Below are 18,357 nucleotides of genomic sequence, written 5' to 3' on the forward strand. Positions count from 1 at the left end.
CATAATAATAAACCATATTCTCCTGCATCACGAGACTGAGCTCATGGCAACCAACAGTGGCTTCCAAGCCACCTTATCTTTAATGAATAATGAACTGTGTCGGTACTTTACATAATGAGGAGCATTTCTTTTATTCATTGGAACCGTGGCTAAGACGAAAAGTAAGCAGGTTATAACAATAAGTGGAGAAAAAGAAATTGGAGTGACTTATGCAGCAAGTAGCGCCACCAAACAGTACCAGCAGGTTGGTGTGGCGACCCTGGAAATTTGAAATTATGCTAGCCAAAATTAGTGCCGAATAACTGAAGGAACCGAATAACTGATTGCCAGATTTGTGATGGCGGACCTGTACCAGAATATGATTGGGTGAAATTATACTCCACCCTTCCCTTCCTGTCTTATGGCTCACATCGACTTAAAGCATTTTACTTTTTGAGACTAATTACTAGATATTTTGTTATATGCATTTTTAATTAATGGTGTTATGGAACCTAGGAATATTTTAATTATTAGTTGTGTAAGTATAAATGTTCTGTAGGTGCAAGGATGATGGAGCCCAGCGTTTGGACCTCAGCAACTCGAGCATCAGTCACTTACCATCATCAGTGCAGAACCTCACACACCTGGTCGAGTTTTATTTATACAGGTAAGAAATGGCATTTTAATATTTCTTATGTAATAATAAAATTGAATAAAATATTAAATACTACAATAATTTTTATATTTCGAGGAGTGGAAGTTTCAGATATTTGTTGTTTCTCTTAGGTAAAAATTCTTGCAATGATCCATGAATTAGAGGTGAAAGTAGACGATTCAGTCCATCCTTAGCCATTATCATGTTAATGAGAGAAAAGGAAGGAAATCAATAGTCCTCTCTCAGTGGTTACTGGTATAAACACCTCTATCACTAGATACTCTTGAGCAGTTAATAGTAGCTAGTAATGAAAAGAGCTCTAACCTGTTTTAAATCAGTAACACAGTTAGTAGAAACTATATAATTACTGTATCATATTGCATCATTAATGAAGAGAAATATAAATAAACCAGTTACAGTACTAACAAAAGCTGATGAGGCCTAATTATTTGTTTTAACATGCATATTTAGTTAGTTTTGAAGAGAACATGGTGCAGCCCCAGGTACTTCATGCTGATGCAAGTTTGTTACTTAACCCAAAACAGCACTGGTGTGCCTTAGAACTTTTATAGGCTTTCAGACCATTCTTAGTGAAGGGAGAGATTTTGTTTACCATGCAGTGACATAAATCACGAAGTGTAAAGTTACATAGCATATAAACATGCAATGTTTGTATGAGAACTATGTTTAATACTAATCAATCTTGAGTACATTAAATGTCTTATTTTAGGTTATTATAGACGTTTTCATTAATCCATCCATGATATTTTCTTCAAAATTATACTATAAGAAACACATTACATAATATATAAACATGCAATGTTTATATGCTATCGAGAGGTGGGGTCGAGTGGAGAGTAAACATTACGTTTTCTCTGGTCCAGCTTCAGAGAAAACGTGTATGAATATGCGATGACCCAGAAAACGCCCTTAATAGTACATAAGGCTTGATTTTACAATTCTTGGCATGAATTATTCATTTCTTCTCCCATTGTTTATGATGGCATCTAAAGGTAGTTGCTAGAAACGATTAAACTCAGTGAACATAGTATGTTGATGGTAATAATATGGCTGTAGGCCGCAGTGTATGTAGCTATATGCCTGGGATGTAGTTTCTCTGGAACTACAAATAAATACTACTCACCAACAAGAGTCTTCAATAAAGGTATGCAGTGTTCATTTATCATTAAAACTAGTTGTTTATATTTATTTCTTATTGTTTTCTGTACAGTAGAGCCCCACTTATACGGCTGGTTAGGTTCCAGGCTACCGCCGTAAAGCGGAAACCGCCGTAAAGTGGAACACCCTTTTTTTCCACTTACAAATGCATACAAACACTAGATAACAAGTTTACACTAACATATATTAAGTTAGCAATAGAACCAGGCATCAAAAAACAATAAAAAAGTACAATACACACATAGTGCACTCATAACTTACCTTAAAATATTTATAGTCTTAATCTAGGGTGAGACAAGTAGTATTTATTGTAAGAAATCAAGTGTGGTATGTATGGTAGTCAGCCGGGCTACCATACCAGGCCAACCCACCTACACATAATATTCTATTACATTTAAGCATCCCAGAGCGATAAAATGTATATACAGTTCACTCATTACTTACCTTAAAATATTTGTAGTCTTAATGTAGGGTCAGGAGTAAGTAAATGAGATAAAACGAATAAATGAGAGAGAGAAAGAATGAGTGCATGAGAGAGTACAGGCGCAGAGTTATGTAAACAAACCAGGCGAAGGTAAGTTTTGTAAACAAAGTGTACACGTCTGGTTTGTGTACAAGTTACATTGTGTACAGGTTGTCTCTACATTGATATGGTAGAATAAATAAAGAAGAACACTCCCATTCTCATGTAACATCATTTTGAGAAGAAATGATGCTCTGAGTGAAGGCAATGGAAATAAGTCACTCTGACTTTTTTGGGTTATCCTAGGTTCTCTACACACATGTTGTTATGTATGATAATCAATGTAACTGTATTTGTGTATTCCTGAATAAACTTACTTACATACATACGAAAGGAATAATTTTCTACAGTTACCCCCAGTAACATATTTTTTCTTATGTTAGATTAGAGAAAATGTTATTCTTGGCATCACTTGTACAAGTTATCTGGCTACCACATCTCATATTTTTTTTTTTTTTTTTTTTTTTCAACAAGTCGGTCGTCTCCCACCGAGGCAGGGTGACCCAAAAAAGAAAGAAAATCCCCAAAAAGAAAATACTTTCATCATCATTCAACACTTTCACCACACTCACACATTATCACTGCTTTTGCAGAGGTGCTCAGAATATAACAGTTTAGAAGCATATACGTATAGAGATACACAACATATCCCTCCAAACTGCCAATATCCCAAACCCCTCCTTTAAAGTGCAGGCATTGTACTTCCCATTTCCAGGACTCAAGTCCGACTATATGAAAATAACCGGTTTCCCTGAATCCCTTCACTAAATATTACCCTGCTCACACTCCAACAGATCGTCAGGTCCCAAGTATCATTCGTCTCCATTCACTCCTATCTAACACGCTCATGCACGCTTGCTGGAAGTCCAAGCCCCTCACCCACAAAACCTCCTTTACCCCCTCTTTCCAACCCTTTCGAGGACGACCCCTACCCCTCTTTCCTTCCCCTATAGATTTATATGCTTTCCATGTCATTCTACTTTGATCCATTCTCTCTAAATGACCAAACCACCTCAACAACCCCTCTTCTGCCCTCTGACTAATGCTTTTATTAACTCCACACCTTCTCCTAATTTCCACACTCCGAATTTTCTGCATAATATTTACACCACACATTGCCCTTAGACAGGACATCTCCACTGCCTCCAACCGTCTCCTCGCTGCTGCATTTACCACCCAAGCTTCACATCCATATAAGAGTGTTGGTGCTACTATACTTTCATACATTCCCTTCTTTGCCTCCATAGATAACGTTTTTTGACTCCACATATACCTCAACGCACCACTCACCTTTTTTCCCTCATCAATTCTATGATTAACCTCATCCTTCATAAATCCATCCGCCGACACGTCAACTCCCAAGTATCTGAAAACATTCACTTCTTCCATACTCCTCCTCCCCAATTTGATATCCAATTTTTCTTTATCTAAATCATTTGATACCCTCATCACCTTACTCTTTTCTATGTTCACTTTCAACTTTCTACCTTTACACACATTCTCAAACTCATCCACTAACCTTTGCAATTTTTCTTTAGAATCTCCCATAAGCACAGTATCATCAGCAAAAAGTAACTGTGTCAATTCCCATTTTGAATTTGATTCCCCATAATTTAATCCCACCCCTCTCCCGAACACCCTAGCATTTACTTCTTTTACAACCCCATCTATAAATATATTAAACAACCATGGTGACATTACACATCCCTGTCTAAGACCTACTTTTACCGGGAAGTATTCTCCCTCTTTTCTACACACCCTAACCTGAGCCTCACTATCCTCATAAAAGCTCTTTACAGCATTTAGTAACTTACCACCTATTCCATATACTTGCAACATCTGCCACATTGCTCCTCTATCCACTCTATCATATGCCTTTTCTAAATCCATAAATGCAATAAAAACTTCCCTACCTTTATCTAAATACTGTTCACATATATGCTTCAATGTAAACACTTGATCTACACATCCCCTACCCACTCTGAAACCTCCTTGTTCGTCCGCAATTCTACATTCTGTCTTACCTCTAATTCTTTCAATTATAACCCTACCGTATACTTTTCCTGGTATACTCAGTAAACTTATTCCTCTATAATTTTTACAATCTCTTTTGTCCCCTTTCCCTTTATATAAAGGGACTATACATGCTCTCCGCCAATCCCTAGGTACCTTCCCCTCTTTCATACATTTATTAAACAAAAGTACCAACCACTCCAACACTATATCCCCCCCTGCTTTTAACATTTCTGTCATGATCCCATCAGTTCCAGCTGCTTTACCCCCTTTCATTCTACGTAATGCCTCACGTACCTCCACCACACTTACAGTCTGCTCTTCTTCACTCCTAAAAGATGGTATACCTCCCTGGCCAGTGCATGAAATTACCGCCTCCCTTTCTTCCTTAACATTTAAAAGTTCCTCAAAATATTCTCGCCATCTACCTAATACCTCCCTCTCCCCATCTACTAACTCCCCTACTCTGTTTTTAACTGACAAATCCATACTTTCCCTAGGCTTTCTTAACTTGTTTAACTCACTCCAAAATTTTTTCTTATTTTCATTAAAATTTCTTGACAGTGCCTCTCCCACTCTTTCATCTGCTCTCCTTTTGCACTCTCTCACCACTCTCTTCACCTTTCTTTTACTCTCCATATACTCTGCTCTTCTTATAACACTTCTGCTTTATAAAAACCTCTCGTAGGCTACCTTTTTCTCTTTTATCACACCCTTTACTTCATCATTCCACCAATCACTCCTCTTTCCTCCTGCCCCCACCCTCCTATAACCACAAACTTCTGCCCCACATTCTAATACTGCATTTTTAAAACTATTCCAACCCTCTTCAACCCCCCCACTACTCATCTTTGCACTAGCCCACCTTTCTGCCAATAGTCGCTTATATCTCGCCCTAACTTCCTCCTCCCTTAGTTTATACACTTTCACCTCCCTCTTACTTGTTGTTGCCACCTTCCTCTTTTCCCATCTACCTCTTACTCTAACTGTAGCTACAACTAAATAATGATCCGATATATCAGTTGCCCCTCTATAAACATGTACATCCTGGAGCCTACCCATCAACCTTTTATCCACCAATACATAATCTAACAAACTACTTTCATTACGTGCTACATCATACCTTGTATATTTATTTATCCTCTTTTTCATAAAATATGTATTACTTATTACCAAATTTCTTTCTACACATAGCTCAATTAAAGGCTCCCCATTTACATTTACCCCTGGCACCCCAAAATTACCTACTACTCCCTCCATAACATTTTTACCCACTTTAGCATTGAAATCCCCAACCACCATTACTCTCACACTTGATTCAAAACTCCCCACGCATTCACTCAACATTTCCCAGAATCTCTCTCTCTCCTCTACACTTCTCTCTTCTCCAGGTGCATACACGCTTACTGTAACCCACTTTTCACATCCAATCTTTATTTTACTCCACATAATCCTTGAATTTATACATTTGTAGTCCCTCTTTTCATGCCATAGCTTATCCTTCAACATTATTGCTACTCCTTCTTTAGCTCTAACTCTATTTGAAACCCCTGACCTAATCCCATTTATTCCTCTCCATTGAAACTCTCCCACCCCCTTCAGCTTTGTTTCACTTAAAGCCAGGACATCCAGTTTCTTCTCATTCATAACATCCACAATCATCTCTTTCTTATCATTTGCACAACATCCACGCACATTCAGACTTCCCACTTTGACAATTTTCTTCTTCTTATTCTTTTTAGTAATCTTTACAGGAAAAGGGGTTACTAGCCCATTGTTCCCGGCATTTTAGTTGACTTTTACAACACGCATGGCTTACGGAGGAAAGATTCTTATTCCACTTCCCCATGGATATTTATTTTTTATTTTTATTATCACACCGGCCGATTCCCACCAAGGCAGGGTGGCCCGAAAAAGAAAAACTTTCACCATCATTCACTCCATCACTGTCTTGCCAGAAGGGTGCTTTACACTACAGTTTTTAAACTGCAACATTAACACCCCTCCTTCAGAGTGCAGGCACTGTACTTCCCATCTCCAGGACTCAAGTCCGGCCTGCCGGTTTCCCTGAATCCCTTCATAAATGTTACTTTGCTCACACTCCAACAGCACGTCAAGTATTAAAAACCATTTGTCTCCATTCACTCCTATCAAACACGCTCACGCATGCCTGCTGGAAGTCCAAGCCCCTCGCACACAAAACCTCCTTTACCCCCTCCCTCCAACCCTTCCTAGGCCGACCCCTACCCCGCCTTCCTTCCACTACAGACTGATACACTCTTGAAGTCATTCTGTTTCGCTCCATTCTCTCTACATGTCCGAACCACCTCAACAACCCTTCCTCAGCCCTCTGGACAACAGTTTTGGTAATCCCGCACCTCCTCCTAACTTCCAAACTACGAATTCTCTGCATTATATTCACACCACACATTGCCCTCAGACATGACATCTCCACTGCCTCCAGCCTTCTCCTCGCTGCAACATTCATCACCCACGCTTCACACCCATATAAGAGCGTTGGTAAAACTATACTCTCATACATTCCCCTCTTTGCCTCCAAGGACAAAGTTCTTTGTCTCCACAGACTCCTAAGTGCACCACTCACTCTTTTTCCCTCATCAATTCTATGATTCACCTCATCTTTCATAGACCCATCTGCTGACACGTCCACTCCCAAATATCTGAATACGTTCACCTCCTCCATACTCTCTCCCTCCAATCTGATATTCAATCTTTCATCACCTAATCTTTTTGTTATCCTCATAACCTTACTCTTTCCTGTATTCACCTTTAATTTTCTTCTTTTGCACACCCTACCAAATTCATCCACCAATCTCTGCAACTTCTCTTCAGAATCTCCCAAGAGCACAGTGTCATCAGCAAAGAGCAGCTGTGACAACTCCCACTTTGTGTGTGATTCTTTATCTTTTAACTCCACGCCTCTTGCCAAGACCCTCGCATTTACTTCTCTTACAACCCCATCTATAAATATATTAAACAACCACGGTGACATCACACATCCTTGTCTAAGGCCTACTTTTACTGGGAAAAAATTTCCCTCTTTCCTACATACTCTAACTTGAGCCTCACTATCCTCGTAAAAACTCTTCACTGCTTTCAGTAACCTACCTCCTACACCATACACTTGCAACATCTGCCACATTGCCCCCCTATCCACCCTGTCATACGCCTTTTCCAAATCCATAAATGCCACAAAGACCTCTTTAGCCTTATCTAAATACTGTTCACTTATATGTTTCACTGTAAACACCTGGTCCACACACCCCCTACCTTTCCTAAAGCCTCCTTGTTCATCTGCTATCCTATTCTCCGTCTTACTCTTAATTTTTTCAATTATAACTCTACCATACACTTTACCAGGTACACTCAACAGACTTATCCCCCTATAATTTTTGCACTCTCTTTTATCCCCTTTGCCTTTATACAAAGGAACTATGCATGCTCTCTGCCAATCCCTAGGTACCTTACCTTCTTCCATACATTTATTAAATAATTGCACCAACCACTCCAAAACTATATCCCCACCTGCTTTTAACATTTCTATCTTTATCCCATCAATCCCGGCTGCCTTACCCCCTTTCATTTTACCTACTGCCTCACGAACTTCCCCCACACTCACAACTGGCTCTTCCTCACTCCTACAAGATGTTATTCCTCCTTGCCCTATACACGAAATCACAGCTTCCCTATCTTCATCAACATTTAACAATTCCTCAAAATATTCCTTCCATCTTCCCAATACCTCTAACTCTCCATTTAATAACTCTCCTCTCCTATTTTTAACTGACAAATCCATTTGTTCTCTAGGCTTTCTTAACTTGTTAATCTCACTCCAAAACTTTTTCTTATTTTCAACAAAATTTGTTGATAACATCTCACCCACTCTCTCATTTGCTCTCTTTTTACATTGCTTCACCACTCTCTTAACTTCTCTCTTTTTCTCCATATACTCTTCCCTCCTTGCATCACTTCTACTTTGTAAAAACTTCTCATATGCTAACTTTTTCTCCCTTACTACTCTCTTTACATCATCATTCCACCAATCGCTCCTCTTCCCTCCTGCACCCACTTTCCTGTAACCACAAACTTCTGCTGAACACTCTAACACTACATTTTTAAACCTACCCCATACCTCTTCGACCCCATTGCCTATGCTCTCATTAGCCCATCTATCCTCCAATAGCTGTTTATATCTTACCCTAACTGCCTCCTCTTTTAGTTTATAAACCTTCACCTCTCTCTTCCCTGATGCTTCTATTCTCCTTGTATCCCATCTACCTTTTACTCTCAGTGTAGCTACAACTAGAAAGTGATCTGATATATCTGTGGCCCCTCTATAAACATGTACATCCTGAAGTCTACTCAACAGTCTTTTATCTACCAATACATAATCCAACAAACTACTGTCATTTCGCCCATGGATATTTATGTTTATTTATTCTATTGTGGGGTGTATTTATCATCTTTTTATGTTATGTATCGTGTTTATTATATAATTTTGAGAAAAATATCATGGATGGATTAATGAAAATGTGTATATTAACGTAATATACAACATTTAATGAGACTCGGTGATTATTATTATTATTATTATTATTATTATTATCATTGGGGATTTCAGTGCTAAAGTGGGTAAAAATGTTATGGAGGGAGTAGTAGGTAAATTTGGGGTGCCAGGGGTAAATGTAAATGGGGAGCCTTTAACTGAGCTATGTGTAGAAAGAAATTTGGTAATAAGTAATACATATTTTATGAAAAAGAGGATAAATAAATATACAAGGTATGATGTAGCACGTAATGAAAGTAGTTTGTTAGATTATGTATTGGTGGATAAAAGGTTGATGGGTAGGCTCCAGGATGTACATGTTTATAGAGGGGCAACTGATATATCGGATCATTATTTAGTTGTAGCTACAGTTAGAGTAAGAGGTAGATGGGAAAAGAGGAAGGTGGCAACAAGTAAGAGGGAGGTGAAAGTGTATAAACTAAGGGAGGAGGAAGTTCGGGCGAGATATAAGCGACTATTGGCAGAAAGGTGGGCTAGTGCAAAGATGAGTAGTGGGGGGGTTGAAGAGGGTTGGAATAGTTTTAAAAATGCAGTATTAGAATGTGGGGCAGAAGTTTGTGGTTATAGGAGGGTGGGGGCAGGAGGAAAGAGGAGTGATTGGTGGAATGATGAAGTAAAGGGTGTGATAAAAGAGAAAAAGGTAGCTTACGAGAGGTTTTTACAAAGCTGAAGTGTTATAAGAAGAGCAGAGTATATGGAGAGTAAAAGAAAGGTGAAGAGAGTGGTGAGAGAGTGCAAAAGGAGAGCAGATGAAAGAGTGGGAGAGGCAGTGTCAAGAAATTTTAATGAAAATAAGAAAAAATTTTGGAGTGAGTTAAACAAGTTAAGAAAGCCTAGGGAAAGTATGGATTTGTCAGTTAAAAACAGAGTAGGGGAGTTAGTAGATGGGGAGAGGGAGGTATTAGGTAGATGGTGAGAATATTTTGAGGAACTTTTAAATGTTGAGGAAGAAAGGGAGGCGGTAATTTCATGCACTGGCCAGGGAGGTATACCATCTTTTAGGAGTGAAGAAGAACAGAATGTAAGTGTGGTGGAGGTACGTGAGGCATTACGTAGAATGAAAGGGGGTAAAGCAGCTGGAACTGATGGGATCATGACAGAAATGTTAAAAGCAGGGGGGGATATAGTGTTGGAGTGGTTGGTACTTTTGTTTAATAAATGTATGAAAGAGGGGAAGGTACCTAGGGATTGGCGGAGAGCATGTATAGTCCCTTTATATAAAGGGAAAGGGGACAAAAGAGATTGTAAAAATTATAGAGGAATAAGTTTACTGAGTATACCAGGAAAAGTACAGTGGACCCCCGCATACCGTTGGCCTTACATAACGTTAAATCCGCATACTGCTACATTTTATCGCCAAGATTTTGCCTCGCACACCGCTAAAAAACCCGCTCAACGCTGTTCGTCTGAGACGCGTCTATGTGCGGCCTGAGCCACGCTCACATGTTCCGCCGGTGGCATTGTTTACCAGCCAGCCTCCGCAGTAACATCCAAGCATACAATCGAAACATTTCGTATTATTACAGTGTTTTTGGTGATTTTATCTGCAAAATAAGTGACCATGGGCCCCAAGAAAGCTTCTAGTGCCAACCCTACAGCAAAAAGGGTGAGAATTCCTATAGAGATGAAGAAAAAGATCATTGATAAGTATGAAAGTGGAGTGCGTGTCTCCGAGCTGGCCAGGTTGTATAATAAACCCCAATCAACCATCGCTACTATTGGTGGTACAGCTGCTGCTGCTGCTGCTGTACCACCATCAGCTGCTGCTGCACTGTCAGCTGCTGCTGCACTGTCAGCTGCTGCTGCTGCTGTAGCACCATCAGCTGCTGCTGCTGCTGTACCACCATCAGCTGCTGCTGCTGCTGTAGTACCGTCTGCTGCTGCTGTAGTATCGTCTGCTGCTGCTGTAGCATCGTCTGCTGCTGCTGTAGCACTGTCAGCTGCTGCTGCTGTTGTACCACCGTCAGCTGCTGCTGTAGTACCGTCTGCTGCTGCTATAGCATCGTCTGCTGCTGCTGTAGCACTGTCAGCTGCTGCTGCTGTTGTACCACCGTCAGCTGCTGCTGTAGTACCGTCTGCTGCTGCTATAGCATCGTCTGCTGCTGCTGTAGCACTGTCAGCTGCTGCTGCTTCTGCTGTAGCACTGTTGTTGGTGTGGCTTATTGAGAATACCAAGAAACAATTAACCCCAGAGGATTTGCCACCCAGGATAACCCAAAAAAGTCAGTGTCATCGAAGACTGTCTAACTTATTTCCATTGGGGTCCTTAATCTTGTCTCCCAGGATGCAACCCACACCAGTCGACTAACACCCAGGTGAACAGGGAAAAATGCCTGGAACTAGTGCTCATATTGGTGAATTTAAAGCCAACAAAGGTTGGTTTGAGAGATTTAAGAATCGTAGTGGCATACACAGTGTGATAAGGCCTGTTCTGGAAGAAAATGCCAAACAGGACCTACAGTACTCAGGAGGAAAAGGCACTCCCAGGACACAGTGTCTCATCAGTCATTGCTGCATCTTCAATAAAGGTAAGTGTCATTTATTCTTCATTTAGTAGAGTAGTACATGCACAATATATATTGTGCATGTACTACTCTACTATTGTGCATGTATCCTTCTCTTTGTGTGTAGGAAAATGTATATTTCATGTGGTAAAATTTTTTTTTCATACTGTTGGGTGTCTTGCACGGATTAATTTGTTTTCCATTATTTCTTATGGGGAAAATTCATTCGCATAACGATAATTTCGCATAACAATGAGCTCTCTTGCACGGATTAATATCACTATGCGGGGGTCCACTGTATACGGTAGGGTTATAATTGAAAGAATTAGAGGTAAGACAGAATGTAGGATTGCGGATGAGCAGGGAGGCTTCAGAGTGGGTAGGGGATGTGTAGATCAAGTGTTTACATTGAAGCATATATGTGAACAGTATTTAGATAAAGGTAGGGAAGTTTTTATTGAATTTATGGATTTAGAAAAGGCATATGATAGTGGATAGAGGAGCAATGTGGCAGATGTTGCAAGTATATGGAATAGGTGGTAAGTTACTAAATGCTGTAAAGAGCTTTTATGATGATAGTGAGGCTCAGGTTAGGGTATGTAGAAGAGAGGGAGAATACTTCCTGGTAAAAGTAGGTCTTAGACAGGGATGTGTAATGTCACCATGGTTGTTTAATATATTTATAGATGGGGTTGTAAAGGAAGTAAATGCTAGGGTGTTCGGGAGAGGGGTGGGATTAAATTATGGGGAATCAAATTCAAAATGGGAACTGACACAGTTACTATTTGCTGATGATACTGTGCTTATGGGAGATTCTAAAGAAAAATTGCAAAGGTTAGTGGATGAGTTTGAGAATGTGTGTAAAGGTAGAAAGTTGAAAGTGAACATAGAAAAGAGTAAGGTGATGAGGGTATCAAATGATTTAGATAAAGAAAAATTGGATATCAAATTGGGGAGGAGGAGTATGGAAGAAGTGAATGTTTTCAGATACTTGGGGGTTGACGTGTCGGCGGATGGGTTTATCAAGGATGAGGTTAATCATAGAATTGATCAGGGAAAAAAGGTGAGTGGTGCGTTGAGGTATATGTGGAGTCAAAAAACGTTATCTACGGAGGCAAAGAAGGGAATGTATGAAAGTATAGTAGTACCAACACTCTTATATGGATGTGAAGCTTGGGTGGTAAATGCAGCAGCGAGGAGACGGTTGGAGGCAGTGGAGATGTCCTGTCTAAGGGCAATGTGTGGTGTAAATATTATGCAGAAAATTCGGAGTGTGGAAATTAGGAGAAGGTGTGGAGTTAATAAAATCATTAGTCAGAGGGCAGAAGAGGGGTTGTTGAGGTGGTTTGGTCATTTAGAGAGAATGGATCAAAGTAGAATGACTTGGAAAGCATATAAATCTATAGGGGAAGGAAGGAGGGGTAGGGGTCGTCCTCGAAAGGGTTGGAAAGAGGGGGTAAAGGAGGTTTTGTGGGCAAGGGGCTTGGACTTCCAGCAAGCGTGCATGAGCGTGTTAGATAGGAGTGAATGGAGACGAATGATACTTGGGACCTGACGATCTGTTGGAGTGTGAGCAGGGTAATATTTAGTGAAGGGATTCAGGGAAACCGGTTATTTTCATATAGTCGGACTTGAGTCCTGGAAATGGGAAGTACAATGCCTGCACTTTAAAGGAGGGGTTTGGGATATTGGGAGTTTGGAGGGATATGTTGTGTATCTTTATACTTATATGCTTCTAAACTGTTGTATTCTGAGCACCTCTGCAAAAGCAGTGATAATGTGTGAGTGTGGTGAAAGTGTTGAATGATGATGAAAGTATTTTCTTTTTGGGGATTTTCTTTCTTTTTTGGGTCACCCTGCCTTGGTGGGAGACGGCCGACTTGTTGAAAAAAAAAAAATTATCATTTCTAATATGGCGTCACTTGTGCAAGTCGTCTGCTACCACATGTGGGGTGTATTTATCATCTTTTTATGTTATGTATCGTGTTTATTATATAATTTTGAAAAAATTTCATAGATGGATTAATGAAGATGTGTATTTAATGTAATATACGACATTTAAATGAGACTCGATTATTATCATTACTAATATGATGTCTGGAGACATAAGACACTCTTACTGATTTTAATGTGTACCTGCATGCCAGCACAGTATGTAAGTTTATTTAAGTACAGGTATACATAAGTATAATTATCAGAGTATATATAAAATATGAAATAACTTTTAAAAACATTTGAAATTTTGGAGTTTCCAGACAAAATGGAGAGACTTAGTGCTTACTGAGCTCACGAAGAATGTAAACAAACAGGGTGGGGCGCGGTGACCGTATTAGAAAGTCAGGTGGGGGGAGCCGTATAGCGAGTTTTGGTCGTAATTTGAAATGACCGTATTAGCGGAATGCCGTAAAGTGAAACGCCATAAAGCGGGGCCCTGATGTATATAAAACTATAGTTATTCTCTATAAAATGTATTTATTGTTAATATTTTGGGTGTCTGAAACAGTTTAATTAGATTTACATTATTTCATATGGGAAATATTACTTCGGTTTTCGGCCATTTCGGATTTAGGCCAACCTTCTGGAATGGATTAATTACGAAAACCGGGGTCTTCTATATCAGTAAAAAAAAAAAATTAGAGTGCAAGCACATGACGTTATAATGCGTCTGCATATTGTTTGTTTTCATGCATAAATTAGAGACAGTTGTTGTTTTCCTATTCGCTGGACATCTGTTATTATGGATAGAAGTAAATGTACAAAAAACAAGTTAATCTTGTTTAATTTGATTTTAATGTGAGTTGACAGTTAATAACAATTGCTTGTATAAGTGCAAATTTTACAATTTAATATTTGTGTTCTTATTACAGTAACAAACTGGTCACATTGCCTCCTGAAATTGGGCATTTGGTAAATCTACAAACCCTTGGCTTGTCAGAGAACTCCCTCACATCTTTACCAGATACCTTAGCTAAGTTGGAGAAGTTACGAGTTCTTGACTTGCGTCACAACAAGCTGAATGAGATCCCTGATGTGGTGTATAAGCTGACATCTCTCACCACACTGTTTCTCAGGTTCAACAGGATCAAAGTTGTTGGAGAAGACATCAGGAACCTCAAAGTATGTACTATGTGAATTTAGGCTCATGTAAGAATATTAATAAGAATTCTTTCTTTCTACCAACACACCGGCTGTATCCCACCGAGGCGGGGTGGCCCAAAAGGAAAAACAAAAGTTTCTCCTTTTACACTTAGTAATATATACAGGAGAAGGGGTTACTAGCCCCTTGCTCCCGGCATTTTAGTCGCCTCTTACGACATGCATGGCTTACAGAGGAAGAATTCTGTTCCACTTCCCCATGGAGATAACAGGAAATAAACAAGAACAAGAACTAGAAAGAAAATAGAAGAAAACCCAGGGGGGTATGTATGTATATATATGCTTGTACATGTATGTGTAGTGTGACCTAAGTGTAAGTAGAAGTAGCAAGACGTACCTGAAACCTTGCACGTTCGTGAGACAGAAAAATGAACACCAGCAATCCTACCATCATGTAAAACAATTACAGGCTTTCGTTTTACACTCACTTGGCAGGACGGTACTCCCTGGGTGGTTGCTGTCTACCAGCCTACTACCTAAAATTAATAAGAATACTAGGATATAATTACATTGATGCTTAATTTTCTAAGAAAACTAGGCATCATTGGATTGGTGATAACCATTAACCTTCAGGTAACTTATTTTATCATACTATACCTTGACTGTACTATGACTTGAGTTCTGGAGGTGGGGAAGTACAGTGCCTGCACTTTAAAGGAGGGGTTTGGGATATTGGCTGTTTGGAGTGACATCTAAACTACCATATCTGGGTGCCTCAGCAAAGACAATGATTTTGTGTGAATGATGGTGAAAGTGTTTCTTTCTTTTTTGGGTCACCCTGCCTTGGTGGGAAACAGCCGTGTTGAAATTTTTTTTTTTTAGTTATATTCCTCATGGTAGTTTTTCTGTTCACTCCTCTGATCTCCCTTTTATGATGTTGGTTGCCTACCAGTCACCTACTCATGATTATTTGTACAGTAGCAAGGCTATACTTTTTGTGTCTTGTCTTTATTATTTTGTAATTTTTCCAGTGGTTATAGTACACACTGTCTCCTTATGGATCCCATTCCAGTATTCTACCATTTGGTTTCTAATAGACTTAAAGCACAATAATGAAAATGCTTTTGTAACTTGCTTTGATAGCAGGATAATACATACTTACTTCATAACATTTTCTGCAATAATTCAAATATCTTACAAATGAGTGGAAAATAGGATAAAATAGTAGCCAATACATTACTATATGTATTATAATTTACCTCATTTTGTTAAATACCTAAAATGTGAAGGCAAGTTCTGGACTGGTAACAGATAAATGTACATAAAAAAGTGGTTGCAGCCTGCAATAAATATACTGTACTAACTTGAGCGTAAAAAATGTAAATGAACATAAGTCATTGGGAATTATCATTGATGTTTAATTATTATTATTTTTAAACTTAAGTTTCCTTAGACATTATTGTATTGATTAGATATTTTAGTGTATATTTTGTCATAATGATTTTTTTTATATTTTTTCTTTTACAGAATTTAATAACGTTATCTTTACGTGAAAACAAGATTCGAAAACTGCCTGCAGGCATAGGAGAACTTACAGGATTGGTAACTCTTGATGTTGCCCACAATCATCTAGAACATTTATCTGAGGAAATTGGTAATTGTATATGTCTGCAGACACTACATCTACAACACAATGAGCTTTTGGACTTGCCACAGTCTATTGGAAACTTGAAAAATCTCACCTGTTTGGGCCTCAGGTAAAATATACTTCCCATTTTTTTTTAATGCCAGCTAATTCCCACCAAGACAGGTTGACCCTCAAAAAGAAAACACATTCACCATGACTTATTCTTTAGCTGTCTTAAACTGTGTTGTGTTGCAGTTTAGAAGATCATTTGAATTGTGATGTGTGTGCACACTTGTTAAGTGGCTTGAGCTATGAGGAGAGAGGATGATGGAATTGAATCTAATGATATTAGAGGATAAAAGAGCCAGGGAGATATGATTACAACATACATAATACTCAGGAGGATAGAGAGGGACAGACTGTTGGAAAGGCTAGAAATGGGACTTGGGAAACACAACTGCAAGTTAAAGACAGATGAGTCATGGGGATGTCAAGAACTATATCTTTAGTCTCAGGGTGGTCAGAAAGTGATCTTGGTGAAAAAAGCAGTGGAGGCAAGCTCCATGCATAGCTTTAAGAGCATGTACAATAGGGTGCATGAAGCTAGGAGGAAGTGAAACTAGCATAGAGATGAATGTGTGTCATATGGGAGATGGCCATTGTGCTAAAAAAAAAAAAAATATGTAGTTGAATAGGTGAGTACACCTACCCATCCTTCAGATTATTTTTGTGCTTGCCAAAATTTTACATTAGAAAGGTTTTTGCATTTATTGTTAGTAACTAAATTATTTTACATTTCTTGTAAATTTCCATAATTTTCTTGGTGTTTTACCATGCATGTCTTTTTTTTCTGTAATTATAATGAGTTTGTATCTATTAATTGTGTCTGCTAGTGGTTCTCAGGCATTCTTGTTAGTGGATGTGCTGTATTTATTTTTGACTTTGTAGACCATACAATAGAAAGTAGTGTTTAAAAGTGCTGAAGAAAACATTATACTTGCCTTTCTTCATTTTGAAGTAATGGGTGGGCCTGATTTTGTGGGTAAAGTTTTCATTTTAATTAATATTGGGTTGGGTTCAGCTGTGATCCAGATTTTTGGTAGGTAATACCAGATGTCAAGGGGAAAAAAAAGATTTATTTTTTCTAAAAGTTCTTATTAGGGAAACCAAGAAGGCCATTTAACTGAATAAGTAATGAATTCAGAAATGTCCACAGTTGGAAATTTTGTTTTAATACACCTTATGATTATTCTTGGCTCTCAGTTCTCTGCTACCCTAATATGCTATCCCTAGCTGTCACTGCTAAACCCATCTGAATATCAATTCTCATTTTGATTTTATTTTTGTTTAGTACTCTATGCTTTATTCTCTTCCCTCTCCTCCTCCTCCACTAATTCTAAATTGCTTTACAAGTTTATTAGTGAGTGAAAATTTTATTGACTGGAGGATTGTGCAAGCTAAACATTGTGCATGGATTACTATTCAGATTTTGAGAATGACACTTCAAGCACAGATTCTGGATGAACTATTTAGAATGTAAGATAGGATATTCTTGCAAAACAGAGTAAACCCTTGATTTAATGCACCTTAATATAATGGACCTCTGAAATAACAGGAAAAATCCACTGTGTAAATTGTGCTTTCATCTCATTGATTTTCAGGTTGTGGTGCAATATATCTAAATTATATGTGTACAGGAAGACCCCACTTATACAGCAAATTAGGTTCCAGGTTACTGCTGTGAGGTGAATATCGCTAAAGTCAAACACAGCCTTTTTCACTTTAAAATGCATATATAAGCCTGATAACATGTTTATTTTATTATATATTAAGTTGGCAATTGAGCTAGGCCTAAAAAATGCATATACAGTACACACATTATTTTTTTATTTAACATGTTGGCCGTCTCCCACCGAGGCAGGGTGACTCCACAAGAAAGAGAAAGAAACACTGTAACCATCATTCACATATAATCACTATCTTTGCAGAGGCACTCAGATACGACAGTTCAGATGTCACTCCAAACAGCACATATCCCAGACCCCTCCTTCAGAGTGCAGGCATTATACTTCCCACTTCCAGGACTCAAGCCTGACTAACTGGTTTCCCTAAATCCCTTCACCAAATATTACCCTACTCACACTCCAACTGCTTTATCAAGTCCCAAGAGCCACTCGTCTCCATTCACTTCTA

The 18,357-nt window shown here is 38.8% G+C and overlaps 1 protein-coding gene across 2 annotated transcripts in view; it reads left to right on the plus strand.

Annotated features, from left to right (window-relative positions):
- Nucleotides 1–18,357, plus strand: part of Sur-8 (leucine-rich repeat protein shoc-2) — a 102,620-nt gene that overhangs the window by 49,707 nt on the left and 34,556 nt on the right. For both annotated transcript variants that reach the window (XM_070101891.1, XM_070101890.1), the window contains 3 exons: nt 539–646; nt 14,309–14,558; nt 16,065–16,294. In XM_070101891.1, the coding sequence (XP_069957992.1) occupies nt 539–646; nt 14,309–14,558; nt 16,065–16,294 (588 nt within the window). The remainder of the gene's footprint in view (nt 1–538; nt 647–14,308; nt 14,559–16,064; nt 16,295–18,357) is intronic.

This window comes from Cherax quadricarinatus, chromosome 79 (assembly GCF_038502225.1).
Source record: "Cherax quadricarinatus isolate ZL_2023a chromosome 79, ASM3850222v1, whole genome shotgun sequence".
Classification (NCBI taxonomy): Eukaryota; Metazoa; Arthropoda; class Malacostraca; order Decapoda; family Parastacidae; genus Cherax; species Cherax quadricarinatus.